This window comes from Nelumbo lutea, chromosome 7 (assembly GCF_056320005.1).
Source record: "Nelumbo lutea isolate HS-2025 chromosome 7, American lotus-T2T, whole genome shotgun sequence".
NCBI lineage: Eukaryota > Viridiplantae > Streptophyta > Magnoliopsida > Proteales > Nelumbonaceae > Nelumbo > Nelumbo lutea.
The window spans coordinates 56,051,246-56,076,891 of record NC_142690.1 but is presented as its reverse complement, the minus strand read 5'-3'; the positions used below and the strand labels follow the sequence as shown (position 1 = coordinate 56,076,891).

Below are 25,646 nucleotides of genomic sequence, written 5' to 3'. Positions count from 1 at the left end.
TCATCTTGGCAACTGGTGCAAAGATTTCCATATAGTCTATGTCGTAAGTTTGTGTGAAGCCCTTTGCACCCAATCTAGCCTTATATCTCTCTAAGGAGCCATCAACATTATATTTCACTATAAACACCCATCTGCATCCAACAGGTTTCTTCCTCTCAGATTGGTCAACTAGTTCCCAAGTGTTGTTCTTAACAAGTGCATCCATCTCTATTTCATTGCTTCCTTCCATTCAAGTATCAGAAGAGCTTCTTGCACTATTCTGGGTATAGGAATAGTAGCAATAGATGCCAGTAATGATCTGTATGATTCTGAGAAACGACCATAAAAGAGAAACTAAGAGATACAATGAACAGTAGATGAAGTACAACGATGCTTCCCTTTACGAATTGCAATTGGGAGATCAAAGTCATCTGAAGGAAGAGGCTGAGGCTCAACAGTTTTAGGCAAAGTATCTTCAATAGTGGGCTCAACAATGGGTGTAATGCTTGGATCTGAAGTTGTAGGAGGTGTTGGGATTGGCATGGACTGCTGTGAACGAGAATCAACCTGCCTCCACCACTGTCTGTGATACACTCTCAACTCCCTACACTTCCAAAAACCCTCTTCACGGCACCCCCCCTCAACAACTGCGATAGGTAATGGAACTTTCAAGGCTGAAATCCCTTCCTCACGACTCTCCCCCTAAGGAGAAGCCCTATGATAATAGGGCATATCCTCAAAAAAGGTAACATCCGTAGACACAAAATGCCTTCCCGAAACAGGCTCATAACAGCAATACCCCTTTTGATTTTGTGCATACCCAAGGAAAATACATTTAGCAACTTTGGGATCAAATTTGGAGCGATGAGCTCCTAGGATTTGAACAAAGCAAGTACACCCAAAGGTTTTAAGAGGAATAGTGAACAAGTCCTTGTTTGAATACAGAAGGTTGAAGGGTGTTTTCATGTCTAAAACCCATGAAGTAATTCAGTTAATAAAGTAAACAATACGGATTGCATCCCCTTAGAAGCGTATGGGAACATTAGAGTTGAGCATAATGCTTCTGGCTACTTCCAAAATATATTTGCTTTTTCTCTCAGCAACCCCATTCTGCTAAGGTGTACGGGGACAAGTGCTCTGATGAATAACTCCATGGTCTAGAAGATATGACGCCAAGGGTTTTGCAAGGTACTCCTTGGCATTATCAGATATGAAAATTTGATCTTGATTTCAAATTGGGTCAATACCATCTAATGGAAAGCTTGGGTCAGTAAAGGAACCTCATCTCGAGAGTGCATAAGTTAAATCCACGAAAATTGGGTATAATCATCAACAAATAACAAGAAGTATCTATACCCCCCCCCCCCATAGCAAGAGTATGATAAGGCCCCCAAACATTAGTATGCACAATTTCAAAGGGAAGATTGCTTTTTTTATTGCTCAAAGAATAAGTTAACCTACAATGTTTTGCAAGTTCATAGCTTTCACACCTCAAACTAGACACTTGGATTGACTCAAACAAACTTGGAAACAGACTCTTCAAAGACCCAAAAGACAAATGACCTAATATGTTATGCCAAAACATAATCTAACCCAAAGACTAAGAAACAAACAATCTCCCAACTTCACTCTCCTTCCCTTGTGGATGCTCAAGCGAGTATACTCCATTCGTCTCACGGCCAATCCCAATCACCTTCATCGTTTCCAAATCCTAAAAAACACAACAATCAGGAAATAAAGTCACTGAGCAGTTTTGATTCTTAGTAATACACTAATACTACTAACTGAAAGCAAGTTAGAACTAAGCTTAGGGACATGCAAAACTGAGGACAAGGAGATGACATCAGATAGTCTGATGTCTCCCTTGCCAAAAATAAGAACAGGAGAGCCATCAGCAATAGACACTTTGTCTCTACCAGAGGGTATATAGTAGGTGGTAAACAAGGTGGATAAACTAGTCATATGGTCAGAAGCACTTGAATCTATTACCCAGAAGGATCTAGTGCTACCTGGGGCTGAAGTGTGATATGTTGTAGCTCTTGTACCTGAGGAAGCAAAAGCTGAAGTAGGATTGGCAGGAGTGGCAACTGAAGACTGAGATGATGGCCCAGAAATACCAGTTTCATTCTCTAATTGTGTCAAGGCGGCCCAAACAGCAGCTAAGGCATCTAGAGATGTGGTTCTTGTATTGGAAGATGATGCATTGTCAGTGTTGACTGCCATATTAGCACTTCCTTTCTTATTTCGGAGTCTAGCTGGAACAATATGAGAATGCAACTTCCAACAAGTGTCCCTAGTATGCTTGGACTTCTTACAATGATCACAAAATATTTCCTTTTTATCTTCCTTCTTTATTTCCTTTTCCTGATCTCTCCCAATTTTCTATTCTATTGCTGCTAGGGCTGATTCCATGGGCTGAACCTGTAACATCACTTTTCTCCTACTCTCTTCACTGTGCACTAGTGAATAAGCCTGAGAAAAGGTCACACTATCCCTAGTAAGTATTTGCTGTCTTACTATGCCAAATTCTAAATTCAGACCTGCTAGGAATTCAAAAACTCTATTTGTTTCAATCAGCTTGCTATAGGTAGTTGCATTTCTCTGAACTCTCCCATTCAACGGTTTCCAAATGGTTGATCTCATGCCACAGAGATTTCAAAGTAGCAAAGTAAACGGAGATTGGCTTCTCCCCCTGCTTGAGATTATTCACTTCACACTTCAGTTCATAGTTTCAAATGTCGCAAAATGTCGCTAATGTCGCCCAACATATATCGATGTCGAGGCTCACCAACATGAAAATGGATGGTAATATAAAAATTACATTATTTCAGTCAACATTTCCAATATGTCAAAAATGTCGACCAAATCGGTCCAAATAACCAAAAAAAGATGTTTTTTCCTATATGTCGACAGGATGTCGACTAATGTACATTAATAATATAATATATTAATATATTATATTATTATAATACAGTATATTAATATAAACTATTCCATTAATAATTTCTGTTTAATATTTCAAATGAAATATTTATAAAAAATAATTAACAAAATATAAAAACAAAAGAATAAATTAATTACTTTATAATATAAAACATAAAATATTTTTCAAGTAATAAAATATTAACGAGTTAGAATTTTTAAATTATTTATTAAAATCAGAAAATGTTTATTAAATTTTATAATAAATCATATTCTACATTTAATATAAAAAATCAGAATAAGCTTATTAAGTTTTATACTAAATCATAATTTATTATAAGTTTAGTATTAAAAATCATAAGAAATTCATTAAGTTTTACAAGAAATCAGAATTTATCATAATCTTAATACTACAAAAAGGAGAATCAGTTTATTAAATTTATAATAAAACATAATGTATTATAAGTTTAATATTTAAAAAATCAGAATAAATGTATTCCTATTTACTATTGTGAAATAAATATATTAGAATTTATAATAAATCAGAATTAAAAATAAGAAAAGAAAATATCAGATAACCTTGTAAAAACATCAAAATGCATAATAAATCAGTAAATCGTCATTTACTAATTTGTTATTGATTTTAGTTTCTTAGCTTTATATAATGGTTGGGAATAAGATAATAGTCTAGAAATATGTATTAATGCTTCTTTTATCATTTTACAAAATATCATTGCATATTTCATAATATTTCCACAATGTCTCTATTTTTTACAATATATCCCCTCGACATTTCCAACATATGTCCTATATTTTGGTAAGCGACATTTCCATTGACATCGACATTTTAAACCTTGCTTCAGTTCATAGGCCCTAGCAACATTAAGGGGTTGGGAATAGGTCTCTTTCATATTATCCCAGATTTCCTTAGCCGCTTTTGCCCATAAACAATTTCGGCTAATGTGGGGCTACAATGCTGCTTTGGATTGCACAGCCATGTCATCACCAAATAGTTCTCTTGAACCCATTTGGCAAGTGACGTGTCTTCTTTGGCTGGTTTCTTTATATCCCTAGTCACATAGCCTAATTTACCTCTACCTCCAATAACCATCATGGCTGATTGTGCCCACTCCAGGTAATTTGTTCCACCAAACCTAACAGTTGTAATCTAAAAAGAACTTTCAGTCATGCTTCCAGCCCCTAAAATACCTTCCCCTTGAGTCTAGAATTCACTTCCAACCTTCTCCATTTTAAAGAAGATGTTAACAGTCACTACTTTGATCAAAGAAACTTCTTTTATGTAAAAGAAGTCTCTGCTGAATCAGAAAAAACACTCACAGCTGAGAATCACCACAAGGAAACACTCCTCAGTCAAGAAGTATTACCCAGAAATCAATTTCAGATTATTAATAACTTCCAAGAAACACTCCTCAGTTGACAAGAAACACCCAGAAATCAAAATCAGATTACTGTAGTTTTCCAAGAACCAACCAGTCACAGAAAAAATGTGGGAGCAAAAATTGCCCATGGGATTTCAAAAAGCCTCAGAGAAACTAACAAAAATATCAGAAAACTGCTGAATTAAATCAGAAACTGTCAAAAAAACTGCTCCAGAAGGTTAAAAACTGCTCCTTTTAAGGTCAATCTCAATAAAGGTGAGTTCTTTCTCAGATTAAGCCCTAATCTTTGACTTACCTGACTTCTCTGATCCTTCCTGGTCACCAGGCACTCTCCAAAGGTCGTGTAACCCCTTGGGCACAATTTGAAACTCCAGTGATCCTCCAAGAATTAGACAAAGATGCAAAACTTCAGATTCAGTAACTTCTCATGCTGCCGACAGGATTAGGCTCACATGAGAGCCCTAAACTGCCCTAGTTTTGGTTCTGATACAAACTTGAAAGAATTAAACCAGAAAATAGATGTTTTTTTCTGATTTAAGTCAGTAAAAGAAGAGAAAAAGAAGGGTCACGAATAGAAGAGAGAAGAGAGAGGAAGAGAAGAAGAAGAAAAGAAGGTGTTCGGCAGACTTATGCCTCTAGCCGCCCATTACATCTTATTTGTATTGTAATCTATTACAATGACTAAAGTTACCTTAATACCCTCACTTTAAAAAAAAAAACAAAACAAAGAAGGCCCAACCAGCCCAACTACTCTAACTGAAAATTAAATAAATAAACAGCAAAGATAAAGTGTGGAGCTGGAACCCCACACACACTAATGGTCTATCAGCTATCTCTACAGTATTTACATGCAGAAAACCAGAATTAGTGATCCCTAACTATTCTGAGTGGATAGAAGATTTAGTCAAATTAAGACGTGCTTATGGAACTCTGTGAATACCATACAGGATTCAGGAAGTAACAATATAAGTATAACACATGTATAATGAGTCTTTATTACAAATTAAATATTTGTAGGGCCAGCTATGTTGTATGGAGCAGTGTATTGGGAAATCAAGAAAGAACATGTCCACAAACTTAATGTGGCAGAAATGCATATGCTGAGGTGGAAGAGTGGAAAAACTAGAAAGGATAGGATTAAAAATGAAGTCATTCACAGGAACATAGGAGTAGCTCCAATAGGTGATCAAATGAGAGAAACTAAGAGGGTTTGCCCATCTGCATAGAAGACCATCAACAGCACCCGTAAGAAGTGACTTTTTACAAGTTGAAGAGGATAGAAGGGCAAGGGGGAGACCGAAAAGGACATTGGTAGAAGTAGTAAGAAATGATTTAAGCACCAATCCTTTAACAAAGGATATGGCATTAAAGAACGGAATGGTGAAACAGGATGCATGTAGATAACCCCATATAATTGGGGATAAGGCTTGGATGATGATGAGAGTTAAGAGCATAGTTGTCAAGGCAACAAGGCATACTTGGAGGCTCGCCTCTCCTAATTGCCAAGCAATTTTGTACATTGTGTTATAAAATACTTTATATTCTTAAGTTATTGAGATTATAATTATAAAATAGACATTATTTTTTATCAGTATAAAAGAGACATTATTAAACTAAAATATTCAATTTGTGTATTTATATACTGATTTCTTTTTATTATTTTCTCATTTGTTAGGGTTTGATCAACAAAGACATGCTAAATGCTATGTTGAACTCAAAGACCCCTCAAAAGACTTTAAAACCTGAACCGATAAGGAAGAACTTAAAATTTTGTCTAATCAATACATTTTCTTCTTCTCCTTCCACCTTTTCTTTTTCCTATAACAAAAAAAAAAGGGTTCAGATCCTATATTTTTTTAATTTTCTTTTCTTTCTTCTTTTTCTTCTCACAAATATGTTGATTTCCTATACTTTAACATGAAGCTTATTCTTTTCTTATGAAAATTATGGATAATTATTAAGGAAATGTGGTTATGGAACCAAGGGAACTACCCTAGGATACATGTTTTTTACTTGAAAAATCCATCACCCAAGCAACTAGGGGACAAGGTGCCCCCTGTTGCTTAGCCTCACCTTGGCGCCTTGAAAACTAAGATTAAGTATTAAATATCTATCAACCTATTACATAAGATATTATGATATGCAACAATAAGGGAGAGACATTTACGTAGCCAAGTTCTTATATGGCATTAAGTCAGAATATAACCCAGTCTGATCACATATTTTGGGCAGTCCAGAACAGACACACATAGAGGTAATGTTTCCTTGGTTCCAAACAGGTAGATTATTGGGAGCATATATGCCCAATAGTGAATAAATCATCCCTTTCTGTTTCTAGGGGCATAAGTCGACAAAATCAGTGTTTTAAAAAGCACAAAGCACAGAAAAAGCACAAGGGGCATTGTGCCTGTGGTGCAATGTACAAAGCAAGGCACATGCTCTTTTAAGTAAAGTGCAAAATTAAAAAAAAAAATCAAAAATATAAAAAATTCAAAATAAATAAAAAATATTAAAATAGTATTAATTTAGAAAAATGTACACAAAAGTTTTAAACCAAATGTTTCAAAAAATTCTATTGGCTCAAGTCAAAATACATAAACATATTCAAACATGACATATAAAGCAAATTCACATGTGAAACTTTCAATCACTTTAATCACATTACTTTAAATGGCTAATGAATTCTTAATTCTGCAAGCTGCCATTGTACCAAGCCCCTTGAGGCAACCTCAAGCAAGTTCATGACTTCATGTTATCATCTTAAATTCTTAATCAGTACATAAAATTTTGGTTTTGGTATTGCTTTTGATTTATCAAATAATATAAAATAAAATAAAATAATGTTTTTTTCCAAGGTTCAAAATTTCATCACGCATCACTTATCAAAAAAAAATCATCACGTATTGGCCCATATCAGCCGATACGTATATATCAGTGGGTCACCGATACACCAAATATATAAGCTTTTGTGCTATGACCTGTTTCAGGGGGGTAGAAAAGCCTTAAACTGACCCCTCTGAACAGGTTTTAAGAAAAAGCAAAAAATAAAAAAGGGTGTGTGGGGGGTCAAAACACCCAATTCACCCCATCCAGCGTATTAAGTGTGTAGCAATACTTGGAACCTTGGTTTTGTAATAGTTCCTTATCTTTTGAAAATTTTATTGTACTAAAAGATGAATGAATCATATTAACATAAAAGAGGCTTGTCGGAGCAAAAATATTAGTTTTATAATGAATCATATTAACATTCTAAAATATTGGTTTTAGAATTATTCTTAATTATACAAGTTGCCCTTGTGCCTCAGCCAGGTGCATGCCTTTAGGGGCTGTGTGTGGGCCTAGGTGAGGTGCATGCCTTGAAATGAGCATTGCCTGTGTGCCTAGGCGTACCTTAGGTGCAATTATTAAATCACTGGTCAGAATCGTGGAGCATTTAGAGGTAGTTCCTTCCTCCACCACTGTCCGATGTTGCCATTAGCAGTTCAGCACTTCATCACTCCCATGCTGTTGGCCAACAAGATTCTCTCTCTCCCCCCATGCTGTCAGTTGGATCACTTCTTCCCTCTTCCTTCTCAGTTTTCTATTAAGCCTCTATTTTCTAATGTAATAAATTAAATCATTTTTTAGTTACTTTGAATCGCCACCCATGAATGGATTGGATGGGTCCACCAATTTGACTGTAAGGTTGACGGGTTTTGACCAAATTTAACAGTTTTAAGAAGATAACCAAGTTTGAGGTAAAATGAACCCATTTTCTTCTCTAGGTGATAGATCAGGTCCAACTGGCCAGGTCAATGATAATTTACAAACATTGTGTTGTATATAGCTAGAGGACAAAAAAAAGAGGCTATATCCTTACTGTGACATGTTTGACTTTGATCAGAAGAACATCACGACTGTAATTAGTCTTGATTCCTAAAAGGTTTTAGGTTGTAAAACAGAAAAGAAGATGAGAGAAAAGGGAGAGAATAGAAGAGAAGCAAAAGAACACAAGTTGCTGAAAGGAGGGACAGATTCTAACAGATCTGCCGCTGCCACTCTCTTAATATTTATAGGTTTATGTTTGGTACATGATGAAATGACACATCTGCCCTTAGTACTTACATAATAAAGAAAGTAAATAAAACTGAAATAAATAACAGCTGAATTATCAAACTGACTCAAACTGACACTACTATAACTGAAACAAATACTGCTGTCCTACGAACACAGTGGGGCCCACATCAGTGTCTCTACACTCCCCCTCAAGTTGAGAGTAGATATCTATCATGCCCAACTTGGATAGGTCTGTCTCTAACTTCTTCCTCGATACAGCCTTGGTGAGGATATCCGCAAGCTGCATATTGGATGTGATGTACGGAAGACACACTTCTTGTGATATAACTCTTTCACGCACAAAATGTCGATCAACTTCGATATGTTTAGTTCTGTCATGCTGCACTGGGTTGTGGGCTATATTAATAGCTGCCTGATTAACACAATACAACATTAAGGGCTTTTCATAGTCAATACCCAACTCTTAAAATAGTGACCTCAGCCATAAGATTTCAGCCACTCCATTAGCCATTGACCTGTATTCCGCTTCAGCACTGGAGCGGGAAACAACACTCTACTTCTTACTCCTCCAAGAGACAAGGTTACCTCCCACAAGGGCACAATATCCAGAGGTAGACCTTCTGTCATCACCACTTCCAGCCCAATCGGCATCTGTATAGACTTCCACCCTCATGTGATTATTGTTCTTGAGTAATATACCTCTACCTGGGCATCTCTTCAAGTATGCTAATATTCGTTCTGCCGCAAGAAGATGAGAAGTTCTAGGGGAGTGCATGTATTGGCTGACAACACTAACTGCATAACTGATATCCAGCCGAGTGAGACAGAGATATAGAAGCTTTTCAACCAACCATTGGAACATAACATTGTCCTCAAGAGGGTCCCCACCCTCTGCACTAATCTTGTGATTTTGTTCGATGGGTGTACCGGCCGACTTAACAACCAGCTTTCCAGTTTCCGCCAACAGATCTAGAACATATTTTCTCTGAGAGATAAAAATCCCCTGCTTGGATCTAGCAACCTCAATACCAAAAAAATACCGTAGTGCACCAAGATCTTTTACCTCAAACTCTTGATGAAGGAGCTGCTTGAGAGACTCAATCTCATGACTGTCATTTCCTGTCACCACAATATCATCTACATATACTCCTAGTAGTGTCAGAGAGGACTCCATCCTTTTGATGAATAGTGTATGATCTGACTGGGCCTGTACATAACCAAACCTTCCAAGGGCTAATCTGAACCTATCAAACCAGGCTCTAGGTGACTGTTTCAAACCATACAATGCCTTGTTCAGTCGGCAAACCTTCTTACCTGTCTCTGTATCATAGAATCGAGGAGGCAACTGCATGTAAACCTCTTCTTGTAAATCTCCATTTAGAAAGGCATTTTTAACATCCATTTCAAACAGGGGCCAAGAATGATTTGCTGCAAGGGATAACAAAACTCGAATGTTGGTCATCTTGGCTAATGGGGCAAAGGTCTCCAAGTAGTCTATACCATAAGTCTGAGTGAATTCCTTTGCAACCAGCCGGGCTTTGTATCTTTCAATAGAGCCATCAGCATTATGCGTCACAGTGAATACCCATCTGCATCCCACCGGTTTCTTTCCTTTTGGTGGGTCAACCAGTGTCCAAGTATTATTCTTCAACAGGGCATCCATTTCGACTTGCATTGCATCTTTCCATTCTGGAACCGATAAGGCTTCTTGCACTGTTCTTGGAATAGGGACATCGGCAATGGAAGTGAGATAGGACCGGTAAGATGGTGATAGACGATCATAGGATAGGAATTGTGAGATGTTGTGAGCTGTAGAAGTGGTGCAATGTCGTTTCCCTTTGCGAATGGCAATAGGGAGATCAAGGTCATCCACAGGAGGGGAGTGGCAACAGCGAGAGGTATCTCAGTAGGCTCTGGATTTGGAGCCGCAGAAGGAACAGGATCTGGCCGGGACTGCCGAAGACTAGGATCAACCTACCTGCATCGCCTATGATAGACTCTCAACTCCGGCTCCCTCTGACCACCCTCACCACTACAACCTTCATTACCCAGTGGAATAGGTAAAGGAACAGCCCCACTTCCACTATCACTGCTCAAAACAGCCCCACTTCCACTCTCACTGCTCTCCCCATGAGGAGAAACCCTAAGATATTAGTGTGTCTCCTCAAAGAATGTGACATCCATAGAGATAAACCGTTTCCCTAAACCGGATCATAGCAACAATAACCCTTTTGAGTTTGTGCATAACCAAGGAAAATGCATTTGGAGGCCTTAGGGTCAAACTTGGAATGATGAGGCCCGAGAAGATGGACGAAATAGATACAACCAAAGGTTTTAAGGGGAACAATGAACAACTCCTTGTCTGGGTAAAGAAGGGAAAAAGGGGTTCTCATATCAAGGACCCAGAAAGGAACTCGATTAATGAGATAAATTTCCGTGAGGATAGCTTCACCCCAGAAGCGAATAGGTACATTGGAGGTAAACATAATGCTTCTAGCCACCTCCAAGATATGCATATTCTTCCTTTCGGCAACGCCGTTCCGCTGTGGTGTATAAGGGCAAGTGCTCTGGTGAATAACTCCATGGCTACGAAGGTAGGAGGTCAATGGTTGAGCAAAGTATTCCTTTGCATTATCAAATCTTATGACTTTGATTTTAGTTCCAAACTGAGTGAGAATCATCTGATGGAAGTTTTGAGTCAGAACAAGAACCTCATCCCGAGAACGCATAAGATATACCCAAGAAAACCGGGTATAATCAGTCTTGAATCCTAAAAGGTTTTAGGTTTGCAAAACATAAAAGAAGATGAGAGAAAAGGGAGAGAATAGAAGAGAAGCAAGAGAACACAAGTTGCTGAAAGGAGGGACAGATTCTAACAGATCTGCCGCCGCCACTCTCTTAATATTTATAGGTTTATGTTTAGTACATGATGAAAGGACACATCTGCCCTTGGTACTTACATAATAAAGAAAGTAAATAAAACTGAAATAAATAACAGCTGAATTAGCAAACTGACTCAAACTGACACTACTATAACTGGAACAAATATTGTTGTCCTACGAACACAGTGGAGACCACGGCAGTGGGGCCCACATCAGTGTTCTCTACATGATCCAAGGGTTCTTTATGGCATGACAATCCTAGAAGAATATTGTCTAGTGTGTCATGTGTGGATGAAGCTGAAATAATAACCTCAGCTGTCCCAAGAATAGTTTTGTATTGTCTTTAGGCACTTGGGAGTTTGCATTTCATTTCGAAATAGAAAGCCTTTCTGGAGTTCCTAGTTTTGTTACAACTTCTACCAAGTTTCCACTTTTTGACTAGTCAAAGAAAGCCAATCATGGGCATAGGCGGATGAAGCTGAAATAATAGACTTGATAATATTTTACCACAGAAGTTCAAATTCCTTGTTTTATAAAGAATACTTGCTCATGTGATGAAATCCATACTTCTCATCGATTTTATATCAAACGAGTAAGATTCACATTTTACTAGTTATGAATTTATGATTAAAGAAATTTATTGACAGCATACTCAATCTGACCTGCAAAATATTTGCGCACCAAACAGCAAAGACGGTCCATCCCGTCCAACAGGAACCCTATAGTAGGATCATTTGGATCCTGCATTGAAATAATACCAGTTACAATGAAGTAATTGATCAGTGGATCTAAATACTAAGGATGAAGACAAACTCACAAAATATTTTATATCACCATTGGATATAACCGATCATTTTGTACTAATAAAAGAGCTTAAGCCCATATCCAGTCTACCTCTCTCAACATCCTGGATTGTTGAGACCAGCTTTGCATAAATCATAATGGCATTTTACTTTTAACCAATTTGTAACAACAAGATGCTTACTATGTCAACTGGCACCATCTTGATTGATTTAGATTTTGGGGATCCAATTCCAACATGCTGAAAGTACCAAATGACCTCGTATTGAGCTAAAGCTAATGCGGAAAATACCATCTGTAGAATTCTCAAGTTAACAAATAAAACTATTCATCAGCTTAATGACAAGATAACCACTAGAGATATACCTGCAAATTACTGTACTTCATACACTTAACTATATTTAACAAAAACATGTGCTGCAATACATACTTCGAGGCAATTTACCTAATTTCACTGAGATATTTGGAAAATCTAAAAAGTCAAGGAAATTTTCAAGAAAAAAACATGGAATTTGTTAATCAACCTTAAAGGAAATGTGAGAAGAATTATAATTACACATTTAAGGCTAAAAATACCATAGCAAACCACCATATGAATCAAAAAGAGAAAATAAAGAAATGGCAATAGGTATCTTTCTCTCTATCTCCCTTTCAGTCTTTTATCTATCTTTTCTTTATCATATGTCATTTACCTTCCATTTTGACCGTCTTTTTTGTCACTCAACATTTTGGTTACATTGAGAGTCCTCTTTTGTAGTTGTGTTCCTTCTTTTTCTTTTGAATTATAATTAGTGAATCGTATCAAAATAGTAAACCAATCATTCAAACATTGAATCCTCATTTGATTTTTTAAGAAAAGTTTTTAAAAAAACTAAGTTCATTTAATGAAATACTAATAAGTTCTTAATATTATTCTAACATTTTAAACATTAAGTGTACAGTCTATCAATAAAATCCAAAATACAGCCTACATATCGACAATATATAGGATGACTGATTATTTTGCAAAACTAGGGGTGCATAAGTCTGCACTTTTTTTGGCTCTGTTGTAATCCCGATTCTGTAATGGGGGTTGCACCTCACACCTCTGTTGAGTTACTTTTAATGTAATACTATATCTTGTCTTTAATAAAATTTCATTATTTATAGAAAAATTAGGAATAAAAGATTTTTGGATAATTGCATGCTTCCCTAGAAAAATGCATATCACCAACATTGCTGTTAGACAGTCTTGTATGCCCTTAGCTTCAATCGGATTTGAGGTACTTTTGTTATTTAGTGGAAATAAATTAAAGTGCATGTTTGATTCATATTGTTTGGTATAATTCTGTGTAAGACCCTAAAACTGGACACTTATAGAAACTTGTGTTGGTTTTAAATGTTCACAGCCATTGGATAAGTCTGGGGAGATTTATCCTACCAAGGCTGATACTGATGTGCCACCAAGTGTTGGGATGGCTTGTTTCGGCCATCAGGGTAAGACCCAAGGCACATGCAGTATGGGATTGCTTGAACCTTTGAACCGGACCAGATTTCCAATATTGCCCTAGACCTTGGAGACAGATGGGCAAAACTGGAAAGTTACACCTGACCCCTACACTCGATTATGACACATCACTAGGTGTCGGATCGAGCTATCTTTGATGTGTCAATCAGTAAGATCCTTAGTGGGGGTCAAAACCTGGACATGTTGGGGCAGTCTGAGAATTCATCTAAGTGAGTGGTCATAGTGACAGGATCAGCCCCTTTGTCGGACAATGGTAATGATCGGGAATGCACTCTCTCTGATGGAAACCAAACTGCTGGCAGTTGATTTCAATCGTTGGAATTTTGTTTTGCAAAATTAATATATATATATATATATATATATATATATTTGTATATGTACGGTTTCAAAAGATTTGCAAAAGGTTTTAATTCCTGGGATCCATGTGAGTAGAGAGTGTGGCACTGTTCCTTGCAACCGAGAGAGAGGTCTTCTCTTGTCGGGCAGTGCTTGATCATTAAGGGCTGAGAGCTTAAGTCTAAGACCATTTAGGATAATACCTGATAGGCTAATCTTGCACCTGCCCACAGTCCCTGGGTTTTTATAAGATGGCTTGGCCCAGGGACCACTTAATGTAAGTGTTGGGCCCATAGGGTCCATGTGATGGGCTCAAGGGGGTCACTGAGTCTTTCAGTGAATTCGGCTGGGCCTTGTAATAAAGGTTGGGCCAAACCCATGTGGCTGGTGTGTAGATCAATGCTTGGGTCCCACTTCATACAAAGAAACTCAACTGGGCTGATATGATCACCAGTTCATGGGGCAAATCTGAGATTAATGTTAGTAAAAGGATTGGGTCTTTGACCTTATCCACTCCAAGAGACCAAATTCAAATTAGATTTGAATCTGGTAACCTCCTGATCAGATCAGGAGTTAACTAACTTAATCTGTAGATATGATTAAGATTAACCTCTATCCAAATACTGATTTGGATTGGGATAACTCCCAAAATATTGAGAGGTTTATTAATCAAGAAGAAAGAGGAGAAAACCCTAGCAGAAATATCAGATTTCAAACTAGGGGTTTTGAGCAAGCAAGAAACACATCCTGCAATCTGAGATTTGATCTCTCACAGACTCCAGAGAGAAGAGACAATTCTGCCATCTTCGTCCCTGGACTTCTCCTCCTTCAGCCGCCGCCACTCCCTGTTGGAAGATAGGATCTTTGCAGCAACAGGAAGTCAAGAAAACAGTTCTTGACAACAGTCTTGCAAGAAAGACAAAAGGATTCGGTGTTGAAGGTTTCCAGAGGTTTCTTATGAAGAATCCAGTGTGTAGGACACACCTTGCTGGTTCCGTTCCATCCACAGATGTGTCATCTTCAGCAGGAGCGGATCTTGGTTACTTCTTTGGGCGTGAACACCAACTTTGGGAGATATTATTTCTCCGGATCAGGTATAATCCTTCATGTTTCCTTTTGCTTCAGATCTGGTTTGTTTATGGTTCAAGTAGAATCCTTGAATAATGTATTCTAAATTTAGGGAATATGATTCCCAGTTGGAAGAATGAAGGAAATTTTTTTTGAAATTCGCCCTCCATTCCGCACCCTTCTTGGCGTCCATTAGATGGATCCTACCATTCTTTCAATTGCAAACCAGGACTAGAAGCTCAATTGAAGTGAATGAGTACTTCCTTCTGATAGCCTCATGAGGCTACACAATGGGGTCTAACCCATCCCTCGTACACCCATAAACCCCTCCAACCCAAGTGGCAATAGGATTTAGAAGAAAAACAGCCTTATGAAATGAAAGGACTGTTCAAAATATTGCAGAGAATCGATTGAGAGAGGTAGAAATCAGAGCTCAAGAAGAGAGAAGATGAAGAAGAAGGTGGCGGAAATAAGGGTTCAAAGAGAGATTTTGAATTTAATCTCCTCTTACACCCCTAATCCTATTTCATTAACTTAAACTTTAGCAATTTATAGAGAGGCCCCTGGTTGGGTAGATAATTAAAAACATAAGAGAAATAAAGGCCCGAATTGAGGCCCATTAAAGCAAAGAACATAAAAAGATAAAATAAGACAAACAGCCTATGGGCCATTCGGCCCATCTTCTCTACACTCCTCCTCAAGTTGAGCATAGATGTCAATCATGCCAAGCTTGCCAGTATCATGCTGAAATTTAGCCTTGGGAATGCCCTTGGTGAGGAAATCGGCCAACTGTCCTTCAGAAGTGATGAAAGGTAGACAAACTTCTCCAGAAGCCACTCTTTCTCGAATAATGTGTTTGTCAACTTCAATATGTTTGGTTATGTCATGTTGCACTGGATTGTGAGCAATGTTGAAGGCAGCCTGATTATCACATTATAACATCAATGACTTATCATGCTCAATACCTAGTTCCTCCATCAAGGATCGAAGCCATAGCAGTTCTAAAACTCCATGAGCCATGGTGTTGTATTTAGCTTCAGCTAAAGATTTGGCAACAACTGATTGTTTCCTGCTTCTCCAAGAAACAATATTACCTACCACTAAGCTACAGTATCCAGAGGTAGATCTTCTGTCATCGATATTTTTGGCCCAATCAGCATCTGTGTAGGCTTCAAGTTTCATATGACCATGCTTAGCAAATAGAATTCCCTTTCTAGGATAACTCTTCAAATAACACAGAATCCGTTCTGCTGCTACCATGTGAGTGTCCCTGGGAGCATGCATGAACTGACTAATGCAACTGACAGCATATGCAATGTTTGGCTGTGTCATGCATAGATAGAGTAGTTTCCCAAGTAGCCTCTGGAAGACTCCCTTATCTTTCAACAATACTCCATCTGAGGCAGAGAGTTTATGACTCATATCAATAGTAGTAGCAACTGGTCTAACACCCATCTTCCATGTTTCATAGAGCAAATCAAGTACATATTTTCGCTGAGAGATAAAAATCCCATCCTTCTTCTATCGCACAACTTCTATGCCAAGAAAGTATCTCAATTCCCCCAGATCTTTGATCTCAAACTCTATATGAAAGAAAGATTTAAGATCATTAATCCCTGATACATCATTGCCGTCACAACAATATCATCAACATACACAATCAGATATACTGCCAAAAATCTTCTCCTCTTCATAAAGAGGGTATGATCAAACTGAGTCTGTACATAGCTAAAGTTAACAAGGGCAGCACTAAACCTTTCAAACCATGCCCTAAGGGCTGTTTAAGTCCATAAAGAGATTTCTTCAGCTTGCAGACTTTCCCTTTCATATCTGTTTCATACATCCCTAGAGGAAGAGACATATAAATCGCCTCATGTAACTCTCCATTCAGAAATGCATTCTTTACATCTAGCTGGTAAAGTGGCCAGTCTGAGTATGCAGCCAAAGATAGCAAAACTCTCACAAAAATCATCTTTGCAACAGGAGCAAAGGTCTCCAAATAGTCAATCCCATATGTATGTGTATAACCTTTTGCAACCATCCTAGCCTTGTAAATTTCAATGGTGCCATCAGCATGATATTTGATGGAAAAAACCCACTTACAGCCTATTGGTTCCTTCCCTTCAGGTAAATCAACCACTTCCCAACGGTCATTCTTGTGTAGGGCATCAATTTCTATTCTCATAGCATCCCTCCATTCTAGAATAGTAAGAGCTTCTGACACAGACCTGAGTATTGGGTTAAAAGCAACAGAAGAAAAACAGCCAAAAGATGAAGGAAAGAGCAAACTATAAGAAAGGTGTTTGGAAATGCAATGTGCAGTACACTTCGTTTTTCCTTTCCTATTAGCAATAGGGATATCAAGGTCTAGGAAGGATGGCTCCAAAGGGGCTCTATCAGTACCTGTTGTCTCTAGGCTCATATTGTTTAGGAGAAACTATCTGCTCACTTCTATTTCTATGTCGTTGGTACAACCTAGGATTAAAAAGAGGACGAAGAGGTAATGGAGGAGGGATAGGAACACTAGAATGAGAACGAGATTGTTTCGACAGTTGCTACAGTAGTCCGAACAGGAAGAGAAGAAGAAGAAGAAGAAGAAGAAGAAGAAGAAGAAGAAGAAGAAGAGAAGAAGAAGAAGGGTCTGTCGAAAATCTGATGGGTTACCCATTCAGTCGACCCTCTTAATCTATATTAGGTTCTAATCATAGTTACAAAGACAGAAATGACCTTAATTAAGTGTGGGGCAGAGTAACTCTAATAACACTGCCACATAAGCAAGTTACTTAATAAACAGAAGAAGACTAAACTACCCCTATTCGGCACATCTAAAAACTCCCCCTCAAGCTGGAGAATATATGTCATATAATCCCAGCTTGTTACATAGATAGTTCACTTTCCCTGAGCTTAGAGCTTTTGTAAACAAATCTGCCCACTGGTCATTGGAGCCCACATGTTCTGTATTTACCTCTCTGGCATGAACCTTCTCTCTCACAAAGTGGCAATCAACCTCTATGTGCTTTGTTCTCTCATGAAAGATAGGATTGGATGAGATATGTAGTGCAGCTTGGTTGTCATAGTACAATTTCATAGGTTTATCCATGTGAAACCCAATTTCTTGTAGGAGATTCCTCAGCCACACTAATTCATAGGTAGTGTGAGCCATGGCCCTATATTTGGCTTCAGCACTGCTTCTGGCTACAACCGTCTATTTTTTACTCTTCCATGTCACAAGATTTCCTCCCAGAAATGTGCAATAGTCTGTAGTAGATCTTTTGTCACTCACTGAGCCTGCCCAGTCTGCATCTGTATACCCAACTACTTCAAATTTTCCTCCTGGTTTATACAATAGCCCACGTCCTAGAGCACCTTTCAAATACCTCACAATTCTAAGGACTGCATCCCAGTGAGGTATACGAGGGTTCTGCATGAATTGGCTCACCACACTAACTGCAAAGGAGATGTCGGGTCTCGTGATAGTCAGATAGTTCAGCTTTCCCACTAGTTGTCTATACTTTCCAAGATCTTCAAATATTTCTCCTGTATCACTGCTCAACTTAACATTTGGTTCCATAGGGGTCTCAGCCGGTTTTGCACCTAACAGTCCTGTTTCTTCCAATGGATCAAAGACATATTTCCTTTGGCACAGATTCACACCTTGTTTTGACCTGGCAACCTCTATTCCCAAGAAATACTTTAATGTTCCAAAGTCCTTTGTTTGAAAATGATTTTGCAGAAATACCTTTAGTTTGCCAATCCCCAATTTATCACTACCAGTGATGACAATATCATCCACATAGACCACTAATAAAATCTTCCCAGCTTCTGAGTCATAACTGAACACTGAGTGATCAACCTGGCATTGCTTCATTCTAAAACTCTTCACCACTTCGCTGAACTTCCCAAACCAAGCACGTGGAGATTGCTTCAACCCATAAATTGCTTTCTTCAGCCTACACACCTTACCACCCTCCCCCTGAGCAACAAACCCAGGTGGTTACACCATATATACCTCCTCCACTAGATCACCATGGAGGAAGGCATTCTTTATGTCAAGTTGAAGGAGTGGCCAATCATACATAACTGCCAAGGAAATTACGACACGAAAGGAACCAATTTTAGCCACCAGTGAGAATGTCTCCATTTAGTCCACACCATACACCTGTGAGTAACCTTTAGCAACAAGTCTGGCCTTCAGACGCTCCACACTACCATCTGGCAAGTATTTCACAGTATACACCCATTTACAGCCCACAGCATGCTTCCTAGGTGGAAAAGTATTGAGTTCCCACGTTTGAGTATGTTGAAGAGCAGAAAGTTCCTCCTCCATTGCCCGCCGCCATCCAGGTGAACTAAGAGCTTCTTGAACATTGTTAAATAGGGAAATAGAATACAAAAGTGAAACAAATTGGCGATGTGATGCAGAAAGACGAGATAATGAAACAAAATTGGAAATGGGATGGAGTGTGAAACTACGTTTACCTTTCCGTAAGGCAATGGGTAGGTCAAGATCTGAAGGTTCAGCAATAGGAGCCATGAGAGGATCCGAAGATGAGGTAGAAGCAGGAGGAGGGGCCGGTGTCGTTCAACGTGTATATATTTGTCGGATTGGTGGTCGTTCAGTGGTGACCTGCACTGGATGAGGAGATGAGTCTACTCCAACAACAACCTCTGGAACTGAATCACTGATAGGAAGAGGAAGAGGAGGTAAGGGTGAGGACAAAGGTGATTCATGACTGGAGAAGAAGGGGACAAACTCAAAAAATGTGACATCAGGGCAGACATAGCACTTTCGGGCAATAGGATTGTAACACTTGTACCCTTTTTGAGTCCGAGAGTATCCAAAGAAGACACATTTAATTCAGTGTGCATCTAGCTTGTCTATTCCAGGACTCAGATTATGAACAAAGCACACACAACCAAAGACACGAGGAGTTAATGGAAACGGAGATAAAGTGGGAAACAAGATGGAGAAGGGAGACCGACCATGAAGAATAAAAGAGGGCATCCGATTAATGAGAAAACATGCAGTGAATACAGCATCACTCCAAAACCGTTTAGGATCATGCATGTGGTGAAGCATAGACCGAGCAATTTCAAGAAGATGACGATTCTTCCGTTCAGCCACCCCATTTTGTTGAGGGTGAAAGCACACGAGGTCTGATTAATAATGCCATGCTGTTCTAAATACTGTTGAAATGCAATAAGAAAGTATTCACGACCATTATCTGAACGGAGAATTTTGATTGGAACACCAAATCGTGTGCGTATTTCAGCATGGAATTTTTGAAAAATGGAAAAAAATTCACTTCTTTCTTTCATTAAGTAAATACATGTCATTCTTGAACAATCATCAATAAAGGAGACAAAATACTTAGTACCCATTATAAGACTCTATTTTGATCGGACCCCAAACATCTGAGTGAACCAAAGAAAAAGGACTCAACATACAACTCTCAACTCTTGGACTGAAGGACACACGACGGTGTTTACCAAACTGGCATGACTCACAATGTAAAACTGACAACTGACTCAATGATGGAACCAACATCTTGAGGACCTTGAGAGATGAATGTCCTAGTCGGCAATGCCATTGTAGAGGAGTAAGGGAAGTCTGAAGTGCAACTGAATATCCACCGCCGTTAAGGTAATACAATCGACTAGCTTCATGCCCCCCACCAATCATCTTCCCCGTCTTGAGATCCTGAAAAACACAAGTGGAAGGAAAGAAGGTAACAGAACAGTTAAGAGCTTTGGTTATTTTACTATCAGACATAAGATTGAATGGAAACTTAGGTACGTATAAAACAGATGATAAAGGGACAGAAGCCAAATCAACATTACCAACACCACAGATGGGAGATGAGGACCCATTGGCAAGTGTAACAGTTTGTGGTGTGGAGGTTTCAGCAATAGAAGAGAACACACCTAGAGTCCTGGTCATATGATCTGAGGCTCTAGAGTCAATAATCCATGAAGGAGTTTTAGATGACATGCAAGCAATACCTGATTGGGCATATGTGGCAGTGGTATGCTGTGAAGTAGTTCGAAGGAACCGTTCATACGCATCACGCGAAACACTCACCATCTCCCTCACAGAAGTAGATGTAGATGTGGAAGGAGTTAGGTCTGCCAGTTTACTGTCACTAATAGCAACCTCACCTGCTACAACATGATTAGCCCATTTAGAGGGAGGGCCATGTAGATCATAACAGAAATTCACCGTGTGTCCATCCCTACCACAATGAGTACACTTCCTTGTAGAGTTATTTTTTCCTCTGCCATGGCCTGCCCCTTAGTCACGGCCACCCCTACCAATCATGGAATTGTCACGACCCCCTCTGGAATGACCTCCCCCTCTTGTACTATGTCCACCACCTCTATCTGTCACAAGTGCTGATCTATCATACTATGTGGGGTTCTCTGTCTAGCCCAAAGAGATTCTACGAAATCTTGAGAATACTTCCTCAAGTGCAGGAGGAGTAGAGCCCCCCAATATTTGAGCTCTAACTGGTTCATATTCCGACTTCATCCCCACTAAAAATCTTGTAACATCTAGTTGCTCCCTTTGTTGTTGTTGAAATTGAATATCTGGAGTAAGGGGATGATAGACATTGAGTTCATTCCTTATATTCTTCATGCAGGCATGGTACTCTTCTAGTGTTTTGGTTCCTTGTTGCAAATCAAAGTACTCCTGATACAGCTGATATACTCTTGTTGTGTTATCTTGTCCAGAATATAGGTGCTTAGCATGCTCCCATATATCCTTAGTCTTATCAAGGAACATGAAGTTGGCACTGATTTTGGGTTCCATACTATTCCACAGCCAAGTCATGATTTGTGCATTTTCTTGTTCCCAATCATCAAACACTGGAGAGTCAACCAGTGGCTTCTCATCTCTAACATGCTTTGCTTTCTTCTTTGCCTTGAGAAAAACTTCCACGGATTTAGCCCATGGAACATAGTTCTCCCCATTTAGCTTAATTGAGGTCATTTGTACTCTTAGGTAGTCGGAAGAAATTACTACACTAGGTTTCTGATCATTGTAGCCATCTCCTATTGCTGCCATTGTACCTTTTTCACAGTTGTCTCTAACTTTACTTCTCAGCTACAAGCTGATTGATGTTGTTCACAGTTTGATATTTCAGCCCCTATTGCAGCCTCTAAATACCACTGCTGACTTCACACACTTGTTCTCATTCACACTACTGCTGACTTCACACACTTATGTCCCACATAAGCATCAGTTTACCATTCACTAATCACAAGTAGAAGCCCTCTTACAACCACTCAAGCACCACAACACAGCCAAATCTGCTGCACCTAGTTCAGACTTATTTAACACACTTAAGAGGGCATTACACAACCACAAGGAGTTCGGCAAGGTCACTGCATTCTACCTTATACCGTATCAAGAGGGCATTACACAACAACTTACAGCAACCCTACACATTCGGCTATTACACAACAAGTTACAGTAGCCCTACACATTCGGCTACTGCACACACAACCCTTCCTAGGGCAACAATGAACCTAATTCTCTAGGTTCTACTCGGTACAACAGCTTGTTGTAGGGTTTCTACCCAGAAATATAAGTAACACTAGAAGAAGAAAGAACCGACCTTCCTTTGGGAATATCAATCAACCGTTCACTACTGAAGTCACTTTCCTTGTTGAAGAAGGTTATGCGCAGCAGAGAGACAAGTTGTACTGTTTCTGACCTAGGGCGAACCAGTTCTCTCCATCGACTGATCAGAAACGAAGGTGAAGAGTCACGAACAGTGCTGAGGTGCTTTACCAACTGACTTAGGTCAGGAGCATAGCTCTGATACCATGTTTCGACTGTTGCTACAGTAGTCCGAACAGGAAGAGGAGAAGAAGAAGAAGGGTCTGTCGAAAATCTGATGGGTTACCCATTCAGTCGACCCCCTTAATCTATATTAGGTTCTAATCATAGTTACAAAGACAGAAATGACCTTACTTAAGTGTGGGGCAGAGTAACTCTAATAACACTGCCACATAAGCAAGTTACTTAATAAACAGAAGAAGACTAAACTACCCCTATTCGGCACATCTTAACAGAGATGATTGATCCTCCCTTGGCTCATTTGAAGGAGGAAGAGGTTTAGAAGAAGACTCAACTGGGATAGGAAGGGGAAGAGCAAACAACTATGACAAATTCTCCCCCTTTGGGCAATGCCTCTCCTGAGAAGAATCATAAAAGGAAGAAAGCTCATCAAAGGTGACATACGTTGAGACATACCGTGTCCAGTTTTCGGATCAAAACAACAATAACCCTTTTGTGTGGGGAAATAACCAAGGAAAATACACTTGTGGGCTTTGGGTTCAAATTTATGTCTCTGGACACTTCCAATATATACATAACAAGTGCAGCCAAAGACACAGAGTGGAATAGGAAAAAGGTCCTTGCCCGGATGAAGAAGACTAAAGGGAGACTTAAACCCCAATACCCTGGATGGCATACAATTGATTAGGTAAGTTGCAGTGAGAATAGCATCACCCCAAAACTTTGTAGGGACATGTGAGGCAAACAAGATACTTGTTGCAAATTCAACAATATGCCGATTTTTTCTTTTAGCAACTCCATTATGTTCTAGGGTCCTAACACACGAGCTTTGGTGAATAACCCCCAAAGTAGTGAGATAACGGGTTAGGTTTTTCTCAAAATATTCTTTTGCATTATCGAATCTGAAAATTTTAATTCTGGTATCAAACTGGCTTAGAACAAATTCATGGAATTGCCTCACAAGTCTAGAAACTTCATCATAGGACTTCATAAAAAATATCCAAGTGAATCGTGAAAAATCATCAATGAACAAGATAAAATATTTGTAGCCACCCATAGAAGATAAGTGACAAGGCCCCCACACATCAGAGTGCACAATATGGAAAGGAGAAGATCTTTTATTACTAAAAGGATAACTGCTTCTACAATGTTTTGACAACTCACAAGACTCACAATGAAGGCTGGACAAATTAATTCCCTTAGATAGTTCTGGGAATAAATGACTTAATAAGTAAAAAGAAAGATGACCCAAACGAAAATGACATAACATGACACGACTGACAGACTCTGAAGATGTAGATCCAAAAGAACCTTTTCCAGGTTGTCCATGGCCCTGTCCAGGAGTGTCCAGCAGATATATTCCATTCGCCTCATGGCCACTCCCAATCACTTTCTGAGACTCTAGATCCTAAAAAACATAATAGGAAGGAAAAAAAGTTACACAACAGTTCAAAGACTTGGTTAAGCTGCTTACGGATAACAAATTTGTATTTAGTTTGGATACATCAAAAGCAGAAGGAAGTACCAAAGAGTCTGTAGCCTTGATGGTTCCCTTGCCAAAGATAGGGGCAAGAGAGCCATCATCTAGGGTGATTTTGTCACGGCCAAAGAGTAAATCATAAGAAACAAATAAAGTGGAAAGGTTGGTGCCTGGTCATATGATCAGAAGCACCGGAATCAATAATCCAAGGGATCCTATGATTACCTAAGATGGTTGCATGAATGAGCAAATGCAGAAGAGGTTGAATTTCCTGGAGATTTGAAGAAGAGGCCACACCTTCTAGGTGACTGATCATCCTCCCAAACTTCTCATACTCTGCCTTCATAGTTGCTAACTGTTCACTAGCAGTCTTCTCTTCAGTTAGACATCTGTCACTATCTAGACCAGCAGCAATACTGGCACTCCCTGCCTTCATATTATCAGACTTCTTTTGAAAACAAAGGAGAAGAAGCTCCGGATGCAATTTCCAACACTTGTCTTTTGTGTGTTTTGGTTTCTTACAGTACTCACAAATAATTTCTTTCTTCCCTGAGCTAACTGGATTTCTTGTAACTCCCTTAGGTTTCACTCCCATATTAGCAAAGTGATCATCTAGACCAGCCCCCTGAACTTTTCTTCACTACTTACCAAGGTATAGGCTTGAGACAGTGAAACACTATCCTTGGATATTGCTAAAATAATTTAGTTGTTGATGTTAGGGTCTGTTTGATCTTTTCTCTCAGTAAGGTTGTTCGATCTGCTCTCTTTAATCAGTGTTCCCTCTCTAATACCATCTTGACGGTATGGCCAGCCAGAAATAAGAGAAAGAGAAGAGAAGAAAAGAGGAGAAGAAGAGGAGAGAACAGAGAAGGGTTTTGCAATGTAACAGAGTTGGCCTGGTTTCTTGCCCTGATCAGGTGTTGACTTCTTACCCAAATCCGGTGCCTATCAGAACATGTATCTTTCGTGTGTCGTGTCTTCTAGCAGTGAATGCACCAAAGTTTGCTCTTATCATCTGTTTTTTTTTTAGTGTCACCCTTTTTAAAACCACCTCCGACATTTGTATCTGAATTTCCGCGGACAGTTACGACAACCGACTCCCTTTCTACACTATTCATCACACTTCTTCTGCTTTCTTCTGATTGCACCAAGGCATACACCTCCTGAATCGATGGCAAGTCTTTACTACCCAAGATCTACACCCTGATGGACTCATACGAAGGATTCAGCCCTAGGAGGAAGGCAAAAACTCGTTGTTGAGATACAAGTGACTTATAGGCCTTTGCATCTTCATCACACTTCCAATTCACATTCTGATAGTGATCAAGTTCTTTCCATATTGATGTCAAATCAGAATAGTATATCAAGAGACTCCTCTCCCCCTGCTTGCAAGTAGAGGATTCAGCTTGCA

At 39.0% G+C, this 25,646-nt stretch overlaps 1 protein-coding gene across 1 annotated transcript in view; it reads right to left on the bottom strand.

The window, feature by feature from the left end:
- The window catches only part of GRL (transcription activator), a 161,540-nt gene that overhangs the window by 55,003 nt on the left and 80,891 nt on the right, over positions 1–25,646 (bottom strand). The window contains exons 13-14 of the mRNA XM_088954124.1: positions 12,225–12,335; positions 11,902–11,980 (exon numbers count right to left, since the gene is read on the bottom strand). Of these exons, the coding sequence (XP_088810250.1) occupies positions 11,902–11,980; positions 12,225–12,335 (190 nt within the window). The remainder of the gene's footprint in view (positions 1–11,901; positions 11,981–12,224; positions 12,336–25,646) is intronic.